Below are 23,383 nucleotides of genomic sequence, written 5' to 3' on the forward strand. Positions count from 1 at the left end.
ATGATAGCCCCTCACAAAGACCCCCCCCCCTTTCTCCCCTTCCAGTATAGCGATCCCTCTTCAACTTTCATTGTGGTGGGTGAATGATAACTCTGGTTTATAGGGGAGGTGGCCCTGTGGAGAGTTTTTGATGTACTAGTCTAATAAAATCCCAATGCATTTCAATATACAATACAGATGGTTGGCAGTAACGGCTGTCCTTTTAATCTATCTATCTTTGTATTTATCTCTGCCTCCCTCTCTCTATCCCTTGCCTCCACAGAGGTGCTGTCTCTCTTAGAATGTATGAATCCAGCTGAGGTTTGCCTTTGATGTTTGGTGCTCTGCGTCCTGTAGAGAGGCAAAGACTCCCTCCTGCACTGAAATGCACCACTGAAAAGAAAATAATGTATTTCACTAAAAAGAGGGCGATTCAGTCGAGGGACTTTGCTCTTTCTTCCGTCTGCTCCCAACATTTCACTGGCATGAAGGTGCTTCTTGACAGTTGATGTCAACAACTAACCGAGTGCATAAGGTTTCGAGCAGTGCAAGTCTAAACTTTTTATGGAGAATCGGCCCCCCAGACCCCTCACTTTTTATGCTTTGAAACACAACTGTGAAGAAATGGAAATGGTCGCAGCTGTAACAGGAAAAGGGCATAGGAAAGTGCTCACCACGGACCTTGAGCTAAGAGGAACTTCTTACATCCCTTATCCCTTTTCGACCACATAGTTCCAAGAACCATGAGATCAGAGGAACTAAACTTAAATATAATTTTACAAATCAACAGTTGTGTTTTCATCGCATCTGAACTGTGAGGCTTAATTAGAAAAGTGAAGAGTTTTGAAAAAACACGCTAGCATTTGAAATGCAATATTTACACACAAGGAAAAAACACAGTCACACTGATGTTGGTTTAACTGTTGTGTGACTCTGATATTGAGTTGGATGTACTAAATGAGCACAAAGAAGAGATACAAAGATGAAAAAGGGGACTAAAATCTCCTGAACGTTTGTCTCCAAAGTAAACAATCTACTGAGTGGTCTATTGTTGCCGGTCAAATAAAAAATCCATTGTAAGGTAAGGTTACTTGTTTTTAAGGCATTACATGGATTGGCCCCTTTATACATTGCTGATCTCCTTACCCTCCATCACTATCCAAACTAAAAAAATGGCATGTTTCTAACATTACGTGACCAGAGCAAATAACAAACTCTGAGTAAATAGTGGAGATGTATTTGAAAGATGGAGACAGCTTATAGCCCAAAAGGATGCTGGGTTGGCCAATTTCCTCTTGAACAGGTAAGCTACACGTAACAGGTAAACAATTAGCTTGTGTACTCACATTGAATTATATAGCGAGAGTACTTGCCAAAACAATTGAGACACCGCCAGTAAAGTAAACCTGACTGATCCTGGCTAACGCGCCATGCTAACCCAGCTAACTGCTAACGTTACCGGAGGACCAGGCAAGCGTGTCATGGCTGTTTACAACGTGTAGCCCGTTCAGCAGAGGAAGTGTTTCTGTTGTGTGCTAACGTAATTTTACACTGAGTAAGTGTGTCTGTCCGTCGGGTGGAGAGGACGGCGACGTTGTTGTGTTGTTAGTGGTTGCTACCGTAATTCTAAGACATAGTGTGTCTGTCAGTTGGGTGCAGAGCTGTGCATAACCACAGGCTTTTATGACTGTCAGTATATCCAGAATCAAACGTTAGCCACTCTGCTGTGCTGTGAAGTAATGTCTGGCTATGTGAGACAAGCATTTTGTAACATTGTGGTAGATTGCTGCGGTCTCAGCCTGGCAACCAATGTGAACTTCAAGTCTGGGGACGAGGGGGTGGGGGAGAAGACTCTCTCCAGTATTTTGAACTTTACTGCAGTAACTGTTTTAAACACTTCCTCTCAGTATTAGCCTACATTTTGCACCTTTGAAGTTAAAGTGCATGATATGAGTTGGAGGTGTGTCTCTGACTGGTCAAGATGCTTCAATTCAAGTCAAACAGAAAATAGCCTAATAAACTGCAGTGAGAGAGCTCCTTTCCAGGGTAAAACCTGGATTCACCAACACTGACTGAACATCATAATTGTCCCCACTTTCTTTTATAATATTAGACAACATTTATGTCAAAGGATTTTACTGCTAGATTAACTCTGAGTAATGAATTCTGGGTGATAAAGTCCCTCAAACCTTTAAAACCTAAAACACTCGGGTTTGCCAAGGTGTAAAGCTTTCTAGTGTAGCTTTAAATATGAGACACTGAAACAACATCCTGCACCAAGGAAAATAGGTACTATGGTCAATGTCTGGATCAGCTCAGTGATTATTTTTGACAATATATCTGCCTTGAAAAGTGCCACCACCGCAAGTCGTAAAATATTTAAGTTGGACAATGGACATAGTAAAGAATGATTCCTCACCTTCTCTCCTGTTGACCTTAGCAAAGACCGGCCCATGGCTGCTGGTTAGCTGGGAGGAGCTCCTGAATGATGACGGCGGCAGATTGGCCACCAGTGGGCTGTCACATACCTCTGTTAACCAATCACAAAGAAGAATATTTTTTTTTAGAATCATTGATTGTGTCATTGAACCTATGGATCACTATGTTGCAGTGTGACTGTAGCGTTGGTGGTAAGCAGACTGAAAGAAGCAAGTAAGAATTCTTCTAAAAATTTTAAACTTAAAGCTCTCTCAAGTAGTGATGGTCAAATGAAGCTTTGTAAACCAGCGTTTTTATTTTCTGAGCCCACTAGATGGCGCTCTTTGTTCAACAATTGGTTGAGCATTTACTGAAGTGCAAAGTTAGGACTTTCTCTTAAAACCAAGAGCGCCATCTAGTGGGCTCTGAAAATAAAAACACTGGTTCATGGAGCTTCATTCAGTCATCACTACTCTCAAGTACCCAGAACAGATAAGACAACTAGGTTTCAGAGTGAGAGGAAAGTCAACAGAGACCTTTTCATGCCTCACACACTTTGATTTTTATAAATGTCAAGGGTAGGAATTGGAGTTAAAAGTTGAGTACAAATTGTCTATGAATTAGTGACCAATGAACAGTGGCTGCAATCAAATAAACAAGAAAATTATGTTTTATTCATAAACACTTTTCCTTGATCTTGATGAAAAAACGTTATGAGATTTAGGAAAGATGTGAAGGAAAATGCATGCAAGGACTCAGGATAAGACAACTGCGCTGCTAATAGAATCCAACTGCACTTACACTAGGCTACCTTATTATGTGAACGACGGATGTTATTGACGTGAAACTAAAATGTTCCAAAGGTGCAAACCGTTTCATGCAGGCTATTATTAATGTGGAAAACCCACTAAAAAAATATTACTTCATCACCAAGTTTGAAATTAAAATAATCATATGTTCATCATATTTTACTATACTCATATGAAGTAATTGGAAAATATATGCAAGATATTTTTTGTGTTCTTTATTAGCTGAATGGTGAGTCACTTTAAATGTTGCTGCGGCAAGTATGGTCCAGGACTTATGCTGAAGGCGATAAGAAAGAAAGCATTAAAGCACTTTTCCGCAGATATAGAGAATTCCACCAGCTCTTATCATGGCTGCCACTTTGATACTTCTGGGTAATTTCACTCTGTTAGGAAAATTACTAAGCAAAAAAAGACTATTGAACAGCAGCCAGTAAGTATAATACACGGTACAGTCATGCACCAACAAACAACCCCATGGCAAATAGTGCTTCTACTGGGACCTATAGAAGCAGAAAGTTACAGTAAATTGCAAACCCTGAAGTATCAAAATGAAAGGCATAAATGTGACAATGTTAAGCATTATCAAACAGAATCTCTGTTCAGTATTCAGTACGCTGCTGTGTTATAGTTGCAGGAAGGTAATGGTGTTAAATATATCAACATAATGCTTGACATGTATTTACAAGGAGTATTTTTCTGTGTAGCCACAGTCTGATTCTTTATTATGATGCAGATAAACAACGCCAGTATAACTACTAAGAGTGCAATACACTATTGGTAGTAATTGTAGTATAATGTTAAAATGCACACTTTACTTGTATTGTTTATTTTTGTACATTTGTGATGACCTTTTCATTGACTTGTTTTCATAATCATCCGAAGACTGTCTGTTAGCAGTATAAACTTATTCTTCATTTGATTTGTCCAAGTCTTGACTTGCATTGATTGACATTCAAGTATCTGTGTTTGATGTTACCTTTTAGCCCTGATAGGCTAGACAAACAGTCCTTGTTGCACAATTGCTTAGCCTCCATGAACAATTGGATGGCAGACAAGTTTTTGCAACAAAATTCAGAAAAAACTGAGCTGATGATTTTTGCCACAATATTAGGCAGGCCCTTGATGCTCTATCATTCTCTGACTGTAATCTGCAAAATCGGGGTGTCATTTTTGACATTCTATGTGTTTTAACACTCATGTGAAATCTGAGGTTAGTTCCTGTTTTTTTTCCATCTCAGGAACATTGCTAAGATCAGATCGGTGGTTTCTAATAAAAGAGATGGAAATGCTTATTCATGCTTTTATTTCTTCTTGTTTGGATTATTGCAATGTTCTGTACACTTGTTTAAATAAATCATCCTTGGACAAACTGCAAGTTGTACAGAATGCAGCAGCAAGACTTATGTCTAAGACCAGCAGGAGATCGCACATTACTCCCGTGCTTGAGGCTCTTCATTGGCTACCGATTGGTTTTAGAGTGCATTTTAAAATTGTAATCATTACTTATAGAGCCTTGCATGGTCAAGCTCCCTCTTACATCCAGGATGTTTTGCACGCACACACTTCTGGACGCTCTCTGAGGTCTTCAGGCCAAGACCTTTTAACTGTTCCCAGAACACGTTTTAAAACAAGAGATGATTGTTTTTTTTCTGGAAACTGGAACTCTCTCCCTTAAGCCTTGTGAGCCTTGGATTCTGTGGAAACTTTTAGAAAAGCCCTAAAGACATCTTTCTAGACAAGCATTTAATTAGCCATTTGGTTTTGTATTGTATGTGTTGTTAATATTAAAAACACATTAATATTGCCATCTTTAAAATACATTTTTGCAGGCTGTAAGGGCCAATTCAAGACATACAATAGTTTACATGAAAAGTAGGAAGCCACCTGTTCAGTAGAAAATCTACATCTGCCAGATCTACCCTGCTAAAGAGTCCTTTAAACAGGAGCAGGGACTTGATTTGCCATGTCCACGGGCGAGCATTTTCCCCAGAACACCTGATTATTCACTAATTATCAAATGTCCACATGTTTCCATAATAACTGCATAAGTGTTTGAAATTTCTTTTTTTAGTGAATGTTGTTTTCCACCACTGAGAAGAGAGCTAGTTCCAATTATTTACAACCCATTCAGAAGTGTCACGTCCTGTCTCCATTCTCCAACAACAAGGCTTGAGCTGAGATTACTTTGTCAACATTATTGTACTTCATTTCAATCACAGAGGGATTTTCATTACTTGAGACTATAAACCACAGGCTGTTGACAGTTCTGAATAGCCTGTCATATTGTAGTCTACCCAGTCTATTTCCCCATGTCTCCGCAGACACTTCAGAGTTTTTTTGTGCATTTCCATTCAAGCTCAGACCATTTGCTGCATCTTCAGACAGAAAGATATCTGCAGGAAACTCACGGCTTTGTGTGGTAGTGCACAATAATATATTGGAAAATCTTTGAACCATCATCTCTTGCTATTACCTCCTCTGCTCACCCCTGATGTGTTTGTTAATTGGTATGCATGTGTCAGTTCTCAATTTTTTAAACCTTTGGTTAATGTTTCCATTTGATTTCAGATAGAAAAAAGGATAAAATGCAACAGTCCGGTTTGGCTTTTAGTTTTAGAATACTGATGTACGTATGTTAGCTAAAAAGAATGTCTATTGACCGTTTGCTATTAGGATCTATCAGAGATCATTATTTTGATTCATTTAAAATGAATCAAAGTTTAAAAAAAAAAACACTCCTGATTCCAATGGTCCAATGGGTAGAAATTTCTCCAATCTAGCATTGAGATCCTATATCGCAATCAACTCTCTCACGCCACACAGTTCAAAGTACGTATTACAGCTACGATAGCATTCAAAAAGCCGGTCTCTTGCTCTTTTCAATATCTGTTTTCTTTTTCTGGGCGAAGAAGACTCCTGTTTCGGAAATTTGGATATGGTATACGTGTGGTCCTCCATGTTTCCTTCTTCAAAGTTGCTGGGGCTGGTAAGTGACGATACCCATTAGCAGCATTAGCAGCACCTGTGAGTTTATCATGTGACAGCAAAAACGCCAAAGGTAGAGCCGTATATCCTGTATGTCCCAAACCAACTTAACTGTTTCAAAGTTGCAAATGAATATGTAAAATTTCAAGTTCATACTTGGAATTGATGGGGGTGGTGCATATTCATGAAAAAGGACAAGTTTGTAAAAGGGCAAAACAGATTTTGATAATGAACAACTAAACAAGTTACACACTGGACCTTTAAAGAAAACAACCTGTAAACTGTAGATATCATTTGATCCTAACACCTTTCATAATGCTGTTTCTCCATCCCTATCCAGCCAGGTCTGAAGCTGACAAAGCCACAGAGCAAGCTGTGGATTATAGCGTTGCACCAAAACAGATGAAATAGTGTTGAGAGGTGAAATGAGTGCTGTATGACATTAGGAGGATAATGTGTCATGAGAGCACTGCATAGGCAAGAATAGGTGGTTAGAAGAAGCAGAGGTGTTTAAACAGGCGAGGCTGATTTTACCGAGGTGAAGTAACATTTAAAAGGTGACTTTGAGAAAATACAGATACAGAAAGCTGAGAGAAAAATTAAGGCAAAAGGCTCCTGAACTGTCAGCCAGCGACCAGGGCTTTGTCAGACAAAGATACATGGATCTACAAAGCATTTCTAAAACAGAGCTACAAAGAATGCACAGTTTATTTACTTAGTTCTTGACAGAATGCTGTAGACTGATAGCAGTAAGGGATTCAATATAATACAGACCGCATTTACAGAAACCTAATATGTCACAAAGGGTTGTAAGGACATGTAAGTATTGCACTCTGCAGGTCAATTACCAAATATTTTGTAGTTTAATTTGGTAGACTTCTAGACTACTATTGCAACCACTTAATCTGTTTGTTTGTAGCATCAACTGATGCAAGTCAAATGACAACACTGAGATGCGGCTGGTGTCTTTTGAGCTTGAGGCACAGGGTTAAAGGTGCAAGAGCGAGAGAGAGAGAGAGAGACGGAGAGAGAAAGAGAAAGTCCATCCATCTGCAGTATATCACCCAGTTTACCATTTTTGTGCCCAGAGAGACATCAGATCCAAAGAGACTGAATACTGATGAGTAACATCCATCACTTCAACAAACTAAAAGGTAAAAGAGTTCAGTGTTGACTTGTTGCTCTCTCACACCCACACCCACACCCACACCCACACCCACACCCCCCCACACACACACCCACACCCACACACACACACACATCGAATGTAACAGTAGTGGATAAAAGCTGCGCTTGTGTGTTTTTGTCTTTACAAACCTCTCACCCAAAGACAAAGGCACAAAGAAATTATACATTGTTGGAAACACTGCTGATAATTAAAATGTGCACAAGAGCACAGACTCCCACTGCATCACTCAGCAACATTTCTAACTTTAGGAGGTAACACTAAAAAAAAAATTCAAACTTGAATTTACTACCATAACTCAAAAACATACCCATTAGGACTTGGAATCAAATTTATGAAATGTTGTCACAATAATGGATATAGACAATAAGAGTTCATTTTAGACAGGTAGTATGTCTAGGTTTTTGAGATGGTGACAGACATTAAAAGGGTCTAAAGAAAGAAAGGGGAAGGACATGACCAGAAAGTGTGTTGAGACCCAACAATGTTTAAACTGTACAGAAATGACAACTAGTACTATAAATAATATAACATGTTCATGCTAAATTGTTCAGAAAAATAAAGACTGTATGTCCCACTTACATTGCAACTAAACTACAGCCATGCTAGCAGCTCTGTGAGGTTATACTTAGGCACAAAGGTGCTAAATGCTAACTTCAGCATTTTAACATACACAGAGACAGCATTAACTTAGTGGTGTTTTGCAGGTTATAATGTTAAGAACTGTTCACTGTCTTAGTTTAGCATGTTAGCAAGCTAACATTTGATAATTAGCACTGAACACAAAGTACTACATTTAAATACCTGGCATCCATTTTGCAGGTATTTGATTATAAACCAAAGTATTGCACGAACTGAAATGTTGAACTGATGATGGCACCAGATGATGATCCAAGCAAGAAGGTTCTAAAGAAGAAGAAGGTTCCAATCCAGGTGGCATGTTCTCCCCGTGTTTGTGCGGGTTTCCTCGGGGTGCTCCGGTTTCTTCCCACCATAAAGACATGCATGCTGGGTAACTAGGACAACAGTGGAAAATTAGCCGACTGGCTAACACTGGCGCATTTACAGAAATGTTAATTCATGTGCATTGTCCTGATCAAATAAATAAATAAACCAAAAACTATTTTACAATTCATCCTCTGGGGACCATGGATGTGTGTATTAAATTTCAGAAGAACCCATTTTAAAGTAAATCCACATTTTAACCTCATGGTGCTAGAGGACAAGTCAGAGGATCACCAAAGTCAATGGGTTTCTACCTCTGGGGAACAGTAATCTCTGTACAAAATTTCATGGCAATTTATCAAAAATGTGTTGAGTCTGAACCAAAGTGTTGGAAAGATCGACCCGATAGACCAACACGTCGATCCAAAGAAAAGGACCTCAACTGTCAAACACTTTGGTTTCTATACAATGAACATTATGGTTTTATTGAGCCTCGAGCATGGCTGCAACTCTAATCTTGGTTCTAAGAAACCATTACTCAAAGTTTATAGTTTGCTCTAAAACAGACCAAATTAAGCCCATTATGTACTACAATTCAGCTCTGATTGATAGCAGGTTTCCAAAAGCCTTTATAAGTAAATTAACTTTACTTATGAACTCAGTTTGTGCCTTTCTATTGGACTTTTGAGGTGTCAACTAAAAGCATTTTGATGAGTCATCCAAAATTGCAGTCAAGCAGTTTGGCTGAGACTGATGTAAATGCTGCAGACTGGAGCCTGACAGCTTAAATGAGACACACTGGTGCCGGTCTGACTGCTAACAATGAGAGAAATAGTCGTTCGTCATTTCCAGCCCATCATCTGTCTGTTGGTGACACACCAGGCAGGCCCCGTAATTCTGCTGACTCTCACCATCTAAGACCTCCCCTGTTAGAAAATCACACAATGCACTTGTAGGTGCTGTTCTCGGCAACACAATGAACTACTTTTTCTCTGTGAAATGGCATGAAAAAAATGCTGTAATTTCTTCCGTGCTAACTGCATTAATATGTGGCTCCATGGGAGGCGGACCTAATGAGCAGAATTAAAATGATCAAAAGAAAACGGCAGTGTAACAAAGCAGCAATTAAAACATTTATCTGGAGTCTGCGAGGTTTAAACCTCATAACATGAGCACACATGCCGAGTGCTAAGACAAGCAAAAAAATAAAATGACTGCTAAACACGTCAGTAATGAGAAGAGAGATTCAAAAATCATTCACAATGAAATATGTCCGTCTTATGCAGATTTAAAAGAATTGCTGCGGGTTACATCACTTCGACTAATGGACCCAGGGGTGGATACTACATGGAGTATGTGATGAGCATTTTATTAATGGATGATATTTACATTTCAAAATAGGGACAAGAAATTGAATGGCACTTTTTTCTCATTGAGGACATTAAGTGACTTTGCTAAAAACAATTAAAAAAAAAAACACTACAAATTGTCATACTCAAATGTCATACAAAAATTTTCTAAAGCAATGTTTTTAACGATACAGCAAAGCAACGCCTTTTTTCAGTTGAGAAAAGAATCTGTGCTTGACTTAACCTTTAAGCTACATAGCTTGGTGGGTAAATTGCAACAAGTCTTCCTAATTAAACTACAAAATATGATATAATTGACCTGCAAAATGAAACATAACACATGGTTTGGATAAATAACTACTTTGTTTAGGGGAGGAGACCTTTGCCATCATGGTTAAAATAGGAGCGTCTTGGTTAAGGTTGGGGAAAGACTGCAGTCTTTAAAGGAAACCAAAGTTAAGTTTTTGCTGATTTGTTGAGCCACCCCTCCACTCCGACATCCTCCCTCTATACTTTGTGGCTCTATAACAAAGCCACACTACCTTTACAATCAGCTGAAACCCCTTAACTTCACACCGGTCATCTCTATATGTTTTGCTAATAATGTCACTTCTAAAACCAACTGGCTGCTCCAGTGACGATTCAAGCATGTCTTTTTATGGAATTAACAATTTGGCAAACGTGTATTTTGTATTTTTCTGTCAATCAATTTTTGTAGTTTTGGTCATCATTGTGGTTGGTCATATGTAATATAACCAGACTTTAAGCCGGTCGGATGTAAAATATTACCGTAAGAAAATGGGGTTATGACCTACAGAAATAGTATTAATTTAATGGTGGCTTGTTTAGGGTGAGCAGAAGATCAGTGTCATTACTTAAAGCTTTTTTTCCCAATGGGGGGAGGGGGGGGGCAGACCAGAATCAGTCCAAGAGTAAGTCTCCTGATGGTTATGTTTCCTATTTTAACAGGGCCTGCTCCTACTGCACCACTCCACTCCTCAAGACGACAAATATAAAGGCCATTTAATCAAAAAGGACGAAGGTCAAAGCAGCAGGTTACGATTAATTATAGCTAATCTGATGTTAATTTGCTCTTTAATTGACTGAGAATGTGAGAAATGAGGGAGGATCTGTAGCACAAGGCTTGCAGTAACTACATTGTAGAACAATTGTTTTTTTTTAAATTAACTTTTTACAACGTGAGTCTTATTTTGGCAGTTTGTGGTTAAGCAACATTGTTATGCAGTTTTTAAATTAAGTTTCATATTTGCCCAGTAAACGCTGATAAATAAAACTACATTGTAACACTGTTCACCTTTTTTTACGATAAAGCGCCATGCTTGTAGTTTTAGTACTAGAAAATCTGGTAGAAAGGAAAATAGCAAGCAGACCAAGCAGAAAAAATATGACTGCAGTTTTCAGCATGAATTTAAAAAAGTATGTTACAGCCACATGACATCTATAGAAATGTATAGAAATGTGCTGCAATGTGCTACTTTGCTTTGTTACTAGATTAGTCTAACAGTTGAGACAAAGAAATTAGATAAACATATGGATTACCAAACATTAGATGATTCCATCGTGATAACCCATTTAACATTGAAAACGCCTAAAAGAACTGAGGTGCTGATACATCTCCTACTGTATGAATTTAATTCTGCTCGCAGATCATGATCGTTGCCATGCATGAGAAAGTGACACTGTCTTCAAATAAAGCACTTAACGTATTTCACAACAGCAGGTTTTTTATAAAAAAAAAAGCAATTGCATAAAAAAAGAAAGAAAACATGTTACAGTAATTTCACCCCGCTGGCAGGGAAGTACCTTGATATAGAATAAGATAACTTTTATGCTGAAACTTGTGTTTCAGCATAAAGAGAGCTGCAGCTGTGTGAGGGGAGTCAGACGGATTAATATGACATCACACACACACACCCCCACACACACACCCCCACCCCCACACACACACACACACACACACACACACACACACACACACACACACACACACACACACACACACACACACACACACACACACACACACACACACACACACACACACACACACACACACACACACACACACAAAAACCTACTGATGGGTGAAATGAGAGAAGGAGTTTGGAGTGTCATTGCATGGTAAGACAGAGGGCAATGAACCAAACTCCACTTCTTTTTGTGTGCATTCCCTCTTCTACAAACTCCAGCTGTACTGTAGTACTTTAAATTATACATCTCTTGTTTTACTTCCAGTGTTTGGCTTGGGCTTGGCATTGTCCACTGTTATTTTGATCATTACATTTGGTGGAAGGATCCCATTAATCTTCTTCAGTTAATAAAAAAATCCTAAAACTTTTTGGTATTTGAGATATTCAAAACCAGTTTGATAACCCCTACAATGTACACTAATCAAGGCAGATTTGTTTTCTGTTCTTGAAAAGGGGATAGCGAGAAATGTATTGGGACTTTAGCTTATTCACCATCTCCCCCAGAGTTAGATAAGTCCATACACACCCTTCTCATCTCCGTGCGTGCTATAACTCTGTCTGACGCACCCACCGCTAGCCTAGCTCACCACAGATCATGGAGGTAACTGGTTCCAACTAGCCTACTGCTCCCAATAAGTGATAAAATAACGCCAAGATGTTCCTATTTACATGTTGTCATTTGTATAGTCAAAGCATGTACAAATAACAAATAACTGGCCTTCAGAATAAAAGCAAAATTGAAGCGTTTAGCAGGAAATGTATACATTTACTATTGTAAAGGTAAATCTGGACCTTGAGCAATTGAAAGAAGAATCATTCAAGGTCCATTTTGTATTTTTAACATGTCATCATATCACATGATCTTCATCAGCAGATTTAATATGCCAAGTTGACATGAACGTTTACACTTTTGGAACTTCATTGAGCCCACGTGGAACAGAAGTCCTTAAAGTGCTCATCTACAACGACATAACCTGGGGGAAAACTCCATCTGCTGATTCATCTGAGTATGTAATATGACTGAAAGCTCCACAACACCAAAGTGAACTTTGTGGTGAGACTCATTTCTCAATTTTCCATTACATCTTACAAAGGTTTATGACAAAAGTTATGTAACATGTCCACATCAATATACAGTATATATTAGCATATTACCTTTGGGGGCACTCAGTGCTTCTGAACTACACACTTGTTTTTTGAAGTGGTGGAGAGTAGCTTAGGTACTGTACGTAGGTTCAATTTTGAGGTACTTTTGCTTTGCTGTACTTTTAATATTTTAGTTCTATGCAACTTTGTACTTCTACATCTCAGAAAAATCTATTGCACTTTTTACTATACTCATCTCACAGCTATTATTACTACTGCAGTTAAGTTACAGATAAGGATTGTAGACATAATCACAAAAACACATTCAACTATAAAGTGTTAAAGGGGAACAACGCGTTTTTTTAGCTTAATTTACCTTAACTGAAAAGCTGCAGAGCCATTGGAATGGTTTTATGACTTTTTTCGAGTTTCTACAGGCAAGGTCAGGAAGTATCTTGTGATATCAGGTCTCGCGATGTAACAAATGGCTTCACGGCACTGCACGCATACACCCATTCAGGAACCGAGAAAGCTAGGAATGCATTGACAGAGGAACATAGAAAGAGGAAACGTCAGACTGACTGAGCAAGGAGGCAGACACAAGTTAAGAGAAGAGCAAATATCTATTCCAAAGCTGTAGGGCGAGCTGTTTAGAGAAACCTGCGAGGAAAAAGCGAAATGGCCAAAACTGCATAGCCACCCTTTAATGCATCAGAGATCAAAATACATAACATGATATAAATAAGTCTAAAAGTAAAGAACACATTTTCCTAATTGAATTCCTTATTTCTTACTTACCATCTTTGCTTTTTCAAAAAGCAAAAAAAAAAATGCAATACAATTTTTATGAGTAGGATATCAACTGTCATTGTGTTTTGGTGTCGCACAAAGCCCGACAGGCTGTCAGAAAAAAAGGAGATAAATTCACAGTATATCAACGTGTCACATCATTAACACACAGCAGGGTTTTAATAGCTGTTGCCCACAGTCTCTACTTTGCTCCTGCTTTAGAAAGTGACAGTGAATAGTGACCTCAGCAGAATGTGGCTGATTGTCAGACCAATAAAAAGTCATCTGAGATAATGACAGGGCCATTTGATGAATGGGTCTGTTTTTAGGGAGGCAGACATCCACCGGGGAGTTGGCCTTGGACAAACACAAAATCCCTCAGGTCACAAAGGCAGATGGATGGACTGCAGTTCTCTGTCACTTTTATCGCTTAACTACTTGTCCATGGATTAATCAATCTAGATTCATGACTGGCAGCTCCAGGCTCACACCACTAGTCGCTGCCACCTTTATGCAACCTTGACTTAATCAAAACCTCTTCATGGCTCCACTTTTACTAAACACATTTTCATAAATGGCACTCTAGAAAAAAGAAGGACGGGGCGATATATCCCCTACTGCTTTACTCTTTCTTCATGGTGGTTCTCCAAGACGCCGTCGTCTCATGAAGCATAAAGGACAGCGGGGTTTTGCAGAGAAAATGTCTCACACATTCCCACCAAATTGATTTTATTCAGAGGTTTATGTTCTCTCAGTGCACACCACCACCTCATTGAAAAGTAATAAATTCTGATGAGACAGGGCTGTTCGCATATGAAGCAGGGAGCTAGGTCCAAATTCAAATCAACTCGTCTCCCAGCATTTTTTTACCAACTTATTCTCTGTCTGGCGGTGGACAGCAGGAGATGCATTTCCAGCAGTCTGAGAAAATAACAGCACCCTAATGCTCCCCTCCTCAGCCTCAGCTAGTTAAATAATCAAGCGCATATACCAAACAGTCTTAGCCATATGAGAGTTGAAAGACCCCTGAAGACACCATGCTGCTTCCCCCAGTGCAATACATCAAAATGAACGCAAAAGTTGTGTTTCTGTAATGTTTTAGAAAAATGTAAAATCAATTTCTCTGCCTGTACACTGCCTGTGGTGAAGTAATACTGATGGAAACTGCAAAATGAAACAAAACTTAAGAGGAGAGCATGCAAGACACATTTCCCCCCTTAACGTTGATAAAGTTGAAGTTGAAGGGAGGAAGAAGGTAAGGATTGTTTTCCCGAGAAATTGTTATTGATGGTGATGATGATAAGAAGACGATTAGTTGACAATACCCACCATAGAAATGACAGCTTAAGTTGTTTGTCCAACCTGTGACGAACCATCCTGGCCGCTTAAGTATAAATTGGTGTGTAAGGGAGTGAGAGCGCAACATAAAATGTATATCAAAAGAAAAAGACAGAGAGAGTATTGCTAAAGATGAAGAATGACAGAAACCTGCTGTCCTTCATGTACAAAACAGGATGAATGATGGTTACTGAGCTGAAACCTTTTCATTGCTTAGGAGGCATAATCTGGATAGAAATCAGGTCATTAAGTGGATGATAAACGCTCTGACTGATAAGGCAGTTTGCTGCAGAGCAACATATCTGAACGACAGTGGAGTGATACAGTAAAGTCTCAGGTTTGTGATTTGTCTCCTGGAAATTGTTGTGTTTGAGCCAGCACAGACGATGTACCCATTTCATCCAGGATTTGGGATCATTTCATTCCTATTGATACCACTCATTCGTTTGTTCCTTTTTACGGCTGCATCTTCCCAGAGAAACAATGCAGCTTAAGAACTACAATGTCTATTAATGCATACATCCCTCCTATCTCCCATCCATGCCCAGCACCACCAATCAGTGGAGAAAAGGCTCATTAGTGAGTTTTTTGTCGTTGCGCTGCCTACAGGGATTGATGACAGGAAAATGATGACCTTATTTACAGCATCATTTCAAGAGAGTACCGTATAATTACAGTACGGAGGAACGTTCATCAGACCGACAACTTCAAGAGTGCAGCTACTGGAACTATTCATGAAAACCTCCTGAGACAGCATATATTTGCACTCAGGGACTTAACAACGATGGTGGATAGGAGATCCATTTCTCACACAAATTCTCCCATTCCTTAAAAAATGGTCTTCTCCCATAGCCAATAAATCAGCAACTTTTTCTCTTCTGAAATATTCCGTCTACTCAAGAACCTATTTTTTAGGATATTTTATGAAACCTGTTTGGTAGCCTACAAAACCGGTGCTGAAGCAGCAGCAGCAGCAGCAGCAGCAGCAGCAGCAGCAGCATCCTCCTGTGCAACTCTCCCTCATCTCTATAGAAAGACCACAGTCTCTCTTCCTCTCTCTTTCTCTCATGAGGAAAAATCAAGCGCAGGAAAAAAAAAAAGCTAAGAACACAACTTGTGGGATTTACTCTCTAAAAACTTGACAGGCGTAAAATCTCCAGAGGATGTGAGCTCCCTTTCAACTACAAGCCCCTGCGGTGGTCGGCTCACACCCAGCCAACTGTTTAATTCGCTAAATTCACAGAATAAACAGCATGAGCTACAGTAGGACTTCTTCCTGAAGTGTAGAAAAGGGTCGCGGCGCAGATCATAATCGACTGGCAGGCAGCTGCTGCCTTAACTTCCTTCTTTTATGCTGCATGCATTTATTTAGAAATAATTAAAAGTGAGAACTTAAAATGAAGAGTGGTAAAATGGCATGATTTTTTCATAGGAATATAGGCTAGAGCTGGAAACACTTAGTCTATGAATCATTAGATGTACTGCTTTGACAATTGTTGAAATCATTTTCAAGCAAAAATTACCAAAAGTGCAGCTTCTCCAATGTGAGGATCATTTTTTCTCGGATTGCCATCAAAACTGAAGCTCTTTGGTTGTTTTTGGACTGTTGGTCGGACAAAACAGGAAATTTGAAGGCGTCCTCTTGGACTTTGGGAAATTTACATTTGACATGATTACTGGAGAATATTAGTAAATAACCCCTCATTACAGCCCTAAAATATCTGAGTTTGGATTCTCTTGATTAATCAATAGAGATATTGAAAAATATCTCAGTTATTTGGATTCATTCTAGCTTTATGGAAAGTAACCCTTATCAAGTTTGACCAATTCCATTTTGTTATTAGCTATCAAGACAAAGAATGAAAAAAAACACAATTTCATCTTTATCAGTTTAAAGTATCAAAAGCCACATGGTATCAACCAGCCAAATTCAGCATGCCCCCCTAACTGTTGGTCAGTAGCCTATACCTACAGTCTAGAGAGAATAAACCGTGGTGGGTATATTCCTACTGAGGAAGCGCACAGAGCCGCTCACCTTCTCCACCTGTCCCACAGGAGCCAAGCAGCAGCGAGCCGATCAGCGCAGTAATCCCGGCGATGCTTTTACTCCCCAAAGGCATGTTGACGCGACGGGATGCTGCAGAGTTTAATCCCACCAGTCGGAGGGGAGACAGTCTGTCCGTCCTCCTCCTCCTCCTCGTCTCCTCTAAGGTTGTCTCCTCTGGCTCCGCTCCGGTGCGCTGCGCTGCAGTAGCCCTGCTGCCTGCCACGAGGGACCGGCCGGTACCCAGTCGGGGGGGAGGAGGATGCTCTCACACCGCCTACCCTGCCAAGTGATGGAGAGGAAAAAGAAGGAACGAGGAAAAGACGAGGGAGTGTTTTCACGAGACTGCGGTGGGTCCGAGTCCAGCGCACCGCCTCCTACACTGAGATGCTGAAGAAGCTCAGAAATAGTTCCTGAGTCCCAGGACTGGTTTCACTACAGCGCAGGGAGAGCACGTGGCTTGCTGTTTAACTGAACTGTTTGAACTCCTCCCCTCGGGGAAGAGATACAGGTCCATCAGAGCACGGACCACACTAATGAGTTATACCCTAAAGCCATCAACACACTGAGCTCTGCACTGAAATCCAAGACCTTTCGGACACAACTGAGTTATATTTTATTTAACATTACATATGGTGCTACACACAAAACGTTTTTACTCTTAAACTTATAACACGCATGTGTATGTGAGCACGTGTGTGTGAATATGAAATGTTTTGATTAGGCATATTTAATGCATGTTTAAAGGATATTTTTGAGCACTGTGTTAGGTAGTGCACCTGAATCTCATTGTAGGTGAGAGCAATGACAATAAAGGAATTGTATCTCATTTTAACTCTTAATGTAGTTGTGAGTTATTAAAAAGCCACATGTAAAAGTCCCCCGTGCCTATCCAGAAGCAAGACACCCAACCGAGTTAAAATAGTGGTCGTTTTGCATTTGAAACCTGCAGGTTAAGCCCAGGGGCCACCCATGGCCCCATGGACCTCTGGGACTTCTTCCTGGTAGGCCAAGCTTTTCAAACGAACATGATTGAGACATCAAATAAAACTAAGCAAGCACAGGATCACATCAATTTCTGGAAGTCCACTTTTAAAATATCCCCTGCAGTCATGTTTTAAGACCTCGGCTTGGGATAAGAATTTATGCTTGTCTCCAATTTAGGCTCTTAACTCCACACACACACACACACACACACACACACACACACACACACACACACACACACACACACACACACACACACACACACACACACACACACACACACACACACACACACACACACACACACACACACACACACACACACACACACACACACACACACACACACACACACACACACACACACACACACACACACACACACACACACACACCTTAAAATGATATCTACTTCACTGTAAAGTCCATTTTCAGTGTTTTCACGTCACACTTGTCCAAGTTGCATATTGGACCACAATTTGCATCTGAATTAGTCGTGATGCCCGAAAATACTTCCAAAATTGTACTTCCAAGTGTTAAACAAATTTAAGGGGAGCACAGAGAAGCGTCAGCATATGAATGTGAAATCTCAGCAAAAACAGCCTTCTGTCGTGTTTGTTAGCATTTCCAGTGTTAGTCAACTACAGTTTGTGTTTTAGTTCATACACTGCGTCCTGCACGGCAACTAAAACAAACTCAACATTAAATTACATACTAACTCTACGATTGATTGAGTAATTCTATCGTTACGACATCCACACAATCTCATGAGTAGCTGACCAAATGTGGAAAGCAAATTAGGCTAACGTTACTTATTGTTAGCTAGCATCTGGTTGTCACCTTAATTACCTTCAGATATATATCCACCAACAAACTATTTGAAAGATCTCAAGTGCACACTTTTTCCTATTGGATGTCATTAAAGGAATATGCCACCGTTTGTTAAAACAAGGTTAGGCCTATTCGCCGTCTCTCTTCTTTATTTATGTAGGTGGGCAAACATTTTTGTCTCAGTGCATGAATTAGTCCGGCAGCGCTGCTGCTGTCTTAGCTTAACATAGTAAATGGAATCCTATGTCGCCGTTTAACATGTCGTAAGTAAAAGTGACCCAATAACAACAAAATCAAAACGTAATTACTTCTTGTGCCCTGCGTATTCACGAGTACGAATAGAAATGTAGATTAAGACCAGACGATTTCCGAAGCAGTTGACTTGGGACTACATTGGGTGGAAGTGGGCTACAGCCAAAGCACTGCTATTTGGGCACAGGCATATCATGCAGTACCTAAAACCCCCCCCAACTTCTGTCAACATGACGGCATGAGTATTAGCTGGCTATTTTTCCTATAGTAGACCGTGAACGGCAATGAACACGGCGTATTTTGTAAGCGACAAAGAGGATGACTTCTCAAGATCTAGAAGCAAATCTCTACGAACCAGAGTTTTCAGAAGAGGAGCTGCGTGCTTTGGAAATAAAACAACAGGAGGAAGAGGTTGTGGTCGCTCAACAGCCCGAGGACGTGAGGATGAAAGCCAACGCGATCTGGTGGTGTGAGGGTGGGGGATCAGGCCGACTGAGTCCCAGCTACCGAGGATTTCTTGGCGTTGAGCCATCCTACAGTCCTTGACTTCTTTTTTTGGTGCAACAAAGTCAACTTGAAAAAGCGCCATATGGACCCATTAAACAGCTGTCCACAGAGTAAGTAATAATTGTAAACATGACGCATGGTTATTTTACGTTTGCATGCAATAAGACAAAAATGCATTTGCCCATGTAAATAAATAAAGAGACGGTCAATAACCCTGTTTTAACAATCAGTGGCGTAGTCCTTTAAGTTTCAGAATATTAACTTTAAGTTAATGTAGGCTAAGCAACTTACCTTCAATGAATCCCAGAGAATAGTGCTGTGCAGTGTCCTGTCTAGCACGTGCAAATTATTGGTGGCTAGGTGAGGAAGACCAGTGAGAGGATTTCATTTCAAATGTAATTATTTTAATGAGTTCTGTTAAATAATTATAAAAAGCCCTTGCCTTAAATGCCTACGATTTAATAAAGAATATTAATTTGGATTAATTTGAAGTCTGTTTTAATATTAGAAAAATAAAACCAAAATCATTTTATGGTAACCCATTATATGAATGAACTATCATTTATATTCATATATCCAAACTAAGAGACCAAAGCATGCGGTTTGTACAGTGCAGTGAAGGTCAAATATCCAAGGGAAGCAACAATAGGCACAATACGTTTGAGAAGAACTTTAAATGTATTACTGCTTGGGGACACATCAAAGCGGTGCTGTGAGAGTCTTTTCTTTCATAGCTTTGTTTAGCAGGATAATGTATTTCTGTGTCTTAATCTTACACCTCACCGCTATAATATAGTTTCACATAAAAAAAGAAGGGGCACTTGAGCAGCCCAGGTGTCCCTCCAGAGATCAGTCATCACTTTTCTTTGATATGTTTGGACAACATGGGCACTTTCTTTGCATGCAAATGTAAATCTATCTAAATCTAAGTGAACAGATCCTCACCTCAAAAACTAATACAGGTATGCAGTGCAAACCTGAATAGGTGGAATAGCTCTCATATAACATATTTTTAGAGATCAAGTGTGACATTTTCGCATCCATCTGGGGAAGTTACACGGTACTTTGCAGCAAATAAAGGAAGAACAAACCTCACATCCATTAATTTTTGGTGAATTTAACTCTAGGTTTTCTGAGGACTAAGTAAAATGATCAAGACATAGCAGTACTATGTCGAAACACGTTCATTTTAGAAAATATCTTCATAAGCACAAAATCTCTATTGACAAAGTAGACATAAGAGGTCAGTAGCGCAAGAACATTTCGTCAGTTGGAAGATCATAGTCATTTAGAAAAGCAGATTTTCATCCCAAATATTTAGTGAGTATGCTGTTAACCAGCTTATCTGGGTAAGTACTCACTTAACTATTATTCCTCCAATTTATCTGCCTTCATAGAAAATTTAGAGGAAAAAGAGACACAAAAATGTATTCAAAGACACAGAGTGAAGACACCGTTTGACAACCAAAAAAAGTGTCATCTCTGGAGCTCCTCCCACTCAGTCATCACCAAAAGGTCTGAATATTTAGACATCAGATTTAATGAATATTTTAGTCTGACACATCACATTTCAATCTCACTCAGCATGTCTGGCAGAAATTAGGGTTGCACGTTCAAAGTGAGACTTGTATACAGCTCCGTAGTGCGACTAGACCACAGGTCGGTTATGGATGACAAATATTTAATCTTTCAGACTCTAAACTCTGCCTCCACCGCCTTTCTGCTCTGTTTATAATGTTTCTTTTTTCATCCACTGTGTGGATGGCATCATATCCTTTTTCAAATAGTAAATTATAGCACTGGTGATTTTGGTATTTGTACCGTTAGCAAAAGCAATCGCTTGGCTAGCTCTGGAAAAAATAACTGCAACAGGTTTTTTCTGGGATTGTATCATGCACTCATTGTTAAGCGCTTGTGGTCATTTTTAAAATGCGAAAATAGGTTTGTTGTATCTCTTCTTACCTGTTTTACCACCATTTGTCACGTTTTGCACAGTGCATTAGCCTGTGAAACATCTGTTGGCTTCGTTAAAGTTACCTCTTCAATCTCTTGAGCTACACTAATTTTCTTACTTTTGTGTTCTTTCTTTCTTCACTTACACACTGTCAAAATATGCACATACGTCATGGGTACGCTCCATAGGGACTCTCACGTAGTGGACCCATGCCATGACGTGCACTAACATGTGCAAGTGGCAGGGTAACTAGCCAATGAAACATGATCATTATAGTGTTTCAAGTGGGCTCTAAATCTAACACAACTAACCCACACAGCCAACGGACGGGGCACGTTGCTCCACAAAATAAACCAAATATTGCATACTTATCGCAACACTTTTGATATATTTCACAACGTGACATTGCGATAACAATTTTGAGTCAATACGTCAGGCACCCGTAGAATGTACCAAAACACTCATAATGATGCATTTATGCACTATTATGACATATCCAGTGCATGAGCACTTGGATTTTAGAATAGGATGACATCAATCAAATTTAAAATTTAGACCACACATAGGCCAGCACAAGAACACCACAAACTTTAGATCAACACCCACAAATCATCAGTCAGTCATCCACAGATACCTCTGGACTGACCTAACCAGGAACAAACAGCAGTGGGGCTTCTGTGTCCCTGTGAAGGACAGCCGTGGGAGCATCAGTAGCTTTGTTTGCTAGTGTTCACCCACACAACCCTTAAACCTTGCTCTCCACTGCACGCCATTTCCTGTCAAGGTCATGTGCTGCAGGTCGGCAGCACTGAGGGTCTTATTACAGGAGGGTACACTACAAAAGAAATTGATTTTCCTCCTCAAGGGCAAAATCTTCATACAGTCATGGGGGGGGGGGAGGGGGACCAAGCGGGTTGTGGCGGTGACAGTGAAACTCAAAAATGATCCTGCAGCCTGTGTAATATCTTCATTAACAGCAGTGACACACTATGTATTTAACACGTGCATCAGTGAACATGTTTTAACTCTAAATGAGGGGTGAAAATAACCATTTAAACAATGGATCACTGCAGATCACTACAGCTGAGCAGCCATAGATGGTGTAGTTGTTTTAACCTTAAAGTACTGTAGAGTTAAACTCTAAGTGTGTAAGTGTGGCTTGTGGGAAAAATACTAAGGCACACAGGAAAGTCAAACTTGTGGCTATTAGGTAGCTAGCACATGCTGCCTCCAACAAACTGCAGCTGATATAAACTCAACATCCAACAATGAAATTCTATGGGAGCTTCTGCTAGTAAAGTTATGCTCAAAGCAAAAACTACGACACATTATTGACCTTTGTTGTACCGAGCCCTCATTTGGGATGGTCATGGGATTTTTTTGGTGTGGTGAAGCGGGGCACCAAAATGTCTCTCCACTCTCAGATTGGGGTTACTCTGGTTTTGAATACAGGATGTTCTTGTCAATCTGCCATATTTAAAGCCTTTATTGAACAAAAGACTAAAAACAGCAAGACCACCAATTTAACATTATTGCTTTAATTACAACAGTGCAGAGTCAAACCACCAAAACGCCCTTCTCTACCCAACATGGTACAGTCTGGGTTCCCCTTACTGAAAAGTTTATTAGATGCTCTCACTTCCTGTTTGGCAGTCTGGACCTGTGACCTGGAAGTAACAGATTGGAGCACATGGAACATACATTTGAATAACTTAAGTTAAAATATAACCAAACAATTAATTTGAGGTATATAATTTAACATGTAGATGCTGTCAGTTTGCATATTCAAGAAACCAAGGAGTGATTAAATTAGCAGGTTACCATGCTATACTTAACATGTGCTCCATTGTTCACTGTGTAAACATTAGTTAGCCACAGAACAACACAGCACAACAAAAGTAATAAAAAAAAAAAGTTTTGGGTAATTTCACTG

At 39.7% G+C, this 23,383-nt stretch overlaps 1 protein-coding gene across 3 annotated transcripts in view; it reads right to left on the minus strand.

Annotated features, from left to right (window-relative positions):
* Positions 1-17,350, minus strand: part of LOC116695823 (contactin-associated protein-like 4) — a 91,486-nt gene extending 74,136 nt beyond the window's left edge. For all 3 annotated transcript variants that reach the window (XR_004333563.1, XM_032526307.1, XM_032526306.1), the window contains exons 1-2: positions 16,911-17,350; positions 2,399-2,509 (exon numbers count right to left, since the gene is read on the minus strand). Coding sequence is in view for 2 of the 3 variants with exons in the window: in XM_032526307.1 (XP_032382198.1) it covers positions 2,399-2,509; positions 16,911-16,995 (196 nt within the window). In the remaining variant the exon portion in view is untranslated. The remainder of the gene's footprint in view (positions 1-2,398; positions 2,510-16,910) is intronic.
* Positions 17,351-23,383: the final 6,033 nt, after the last annotated feature.

Source organism: Etheostoma spectabile, chromosome 9, assembly GCF_008692095.1.
Source record: "Etheostoma spectabile isolate EspeVRDwgs_2016 chromosome 9, UIUC_Espe_1.0, whole genome shotgun sequence".
NCBI classification, from domain to species: Eukaryota; Metazoa; Chordata; class Actinopteri; order Perciformes; family Percidae; genus Etheostoma; species Etheostoma spectabile.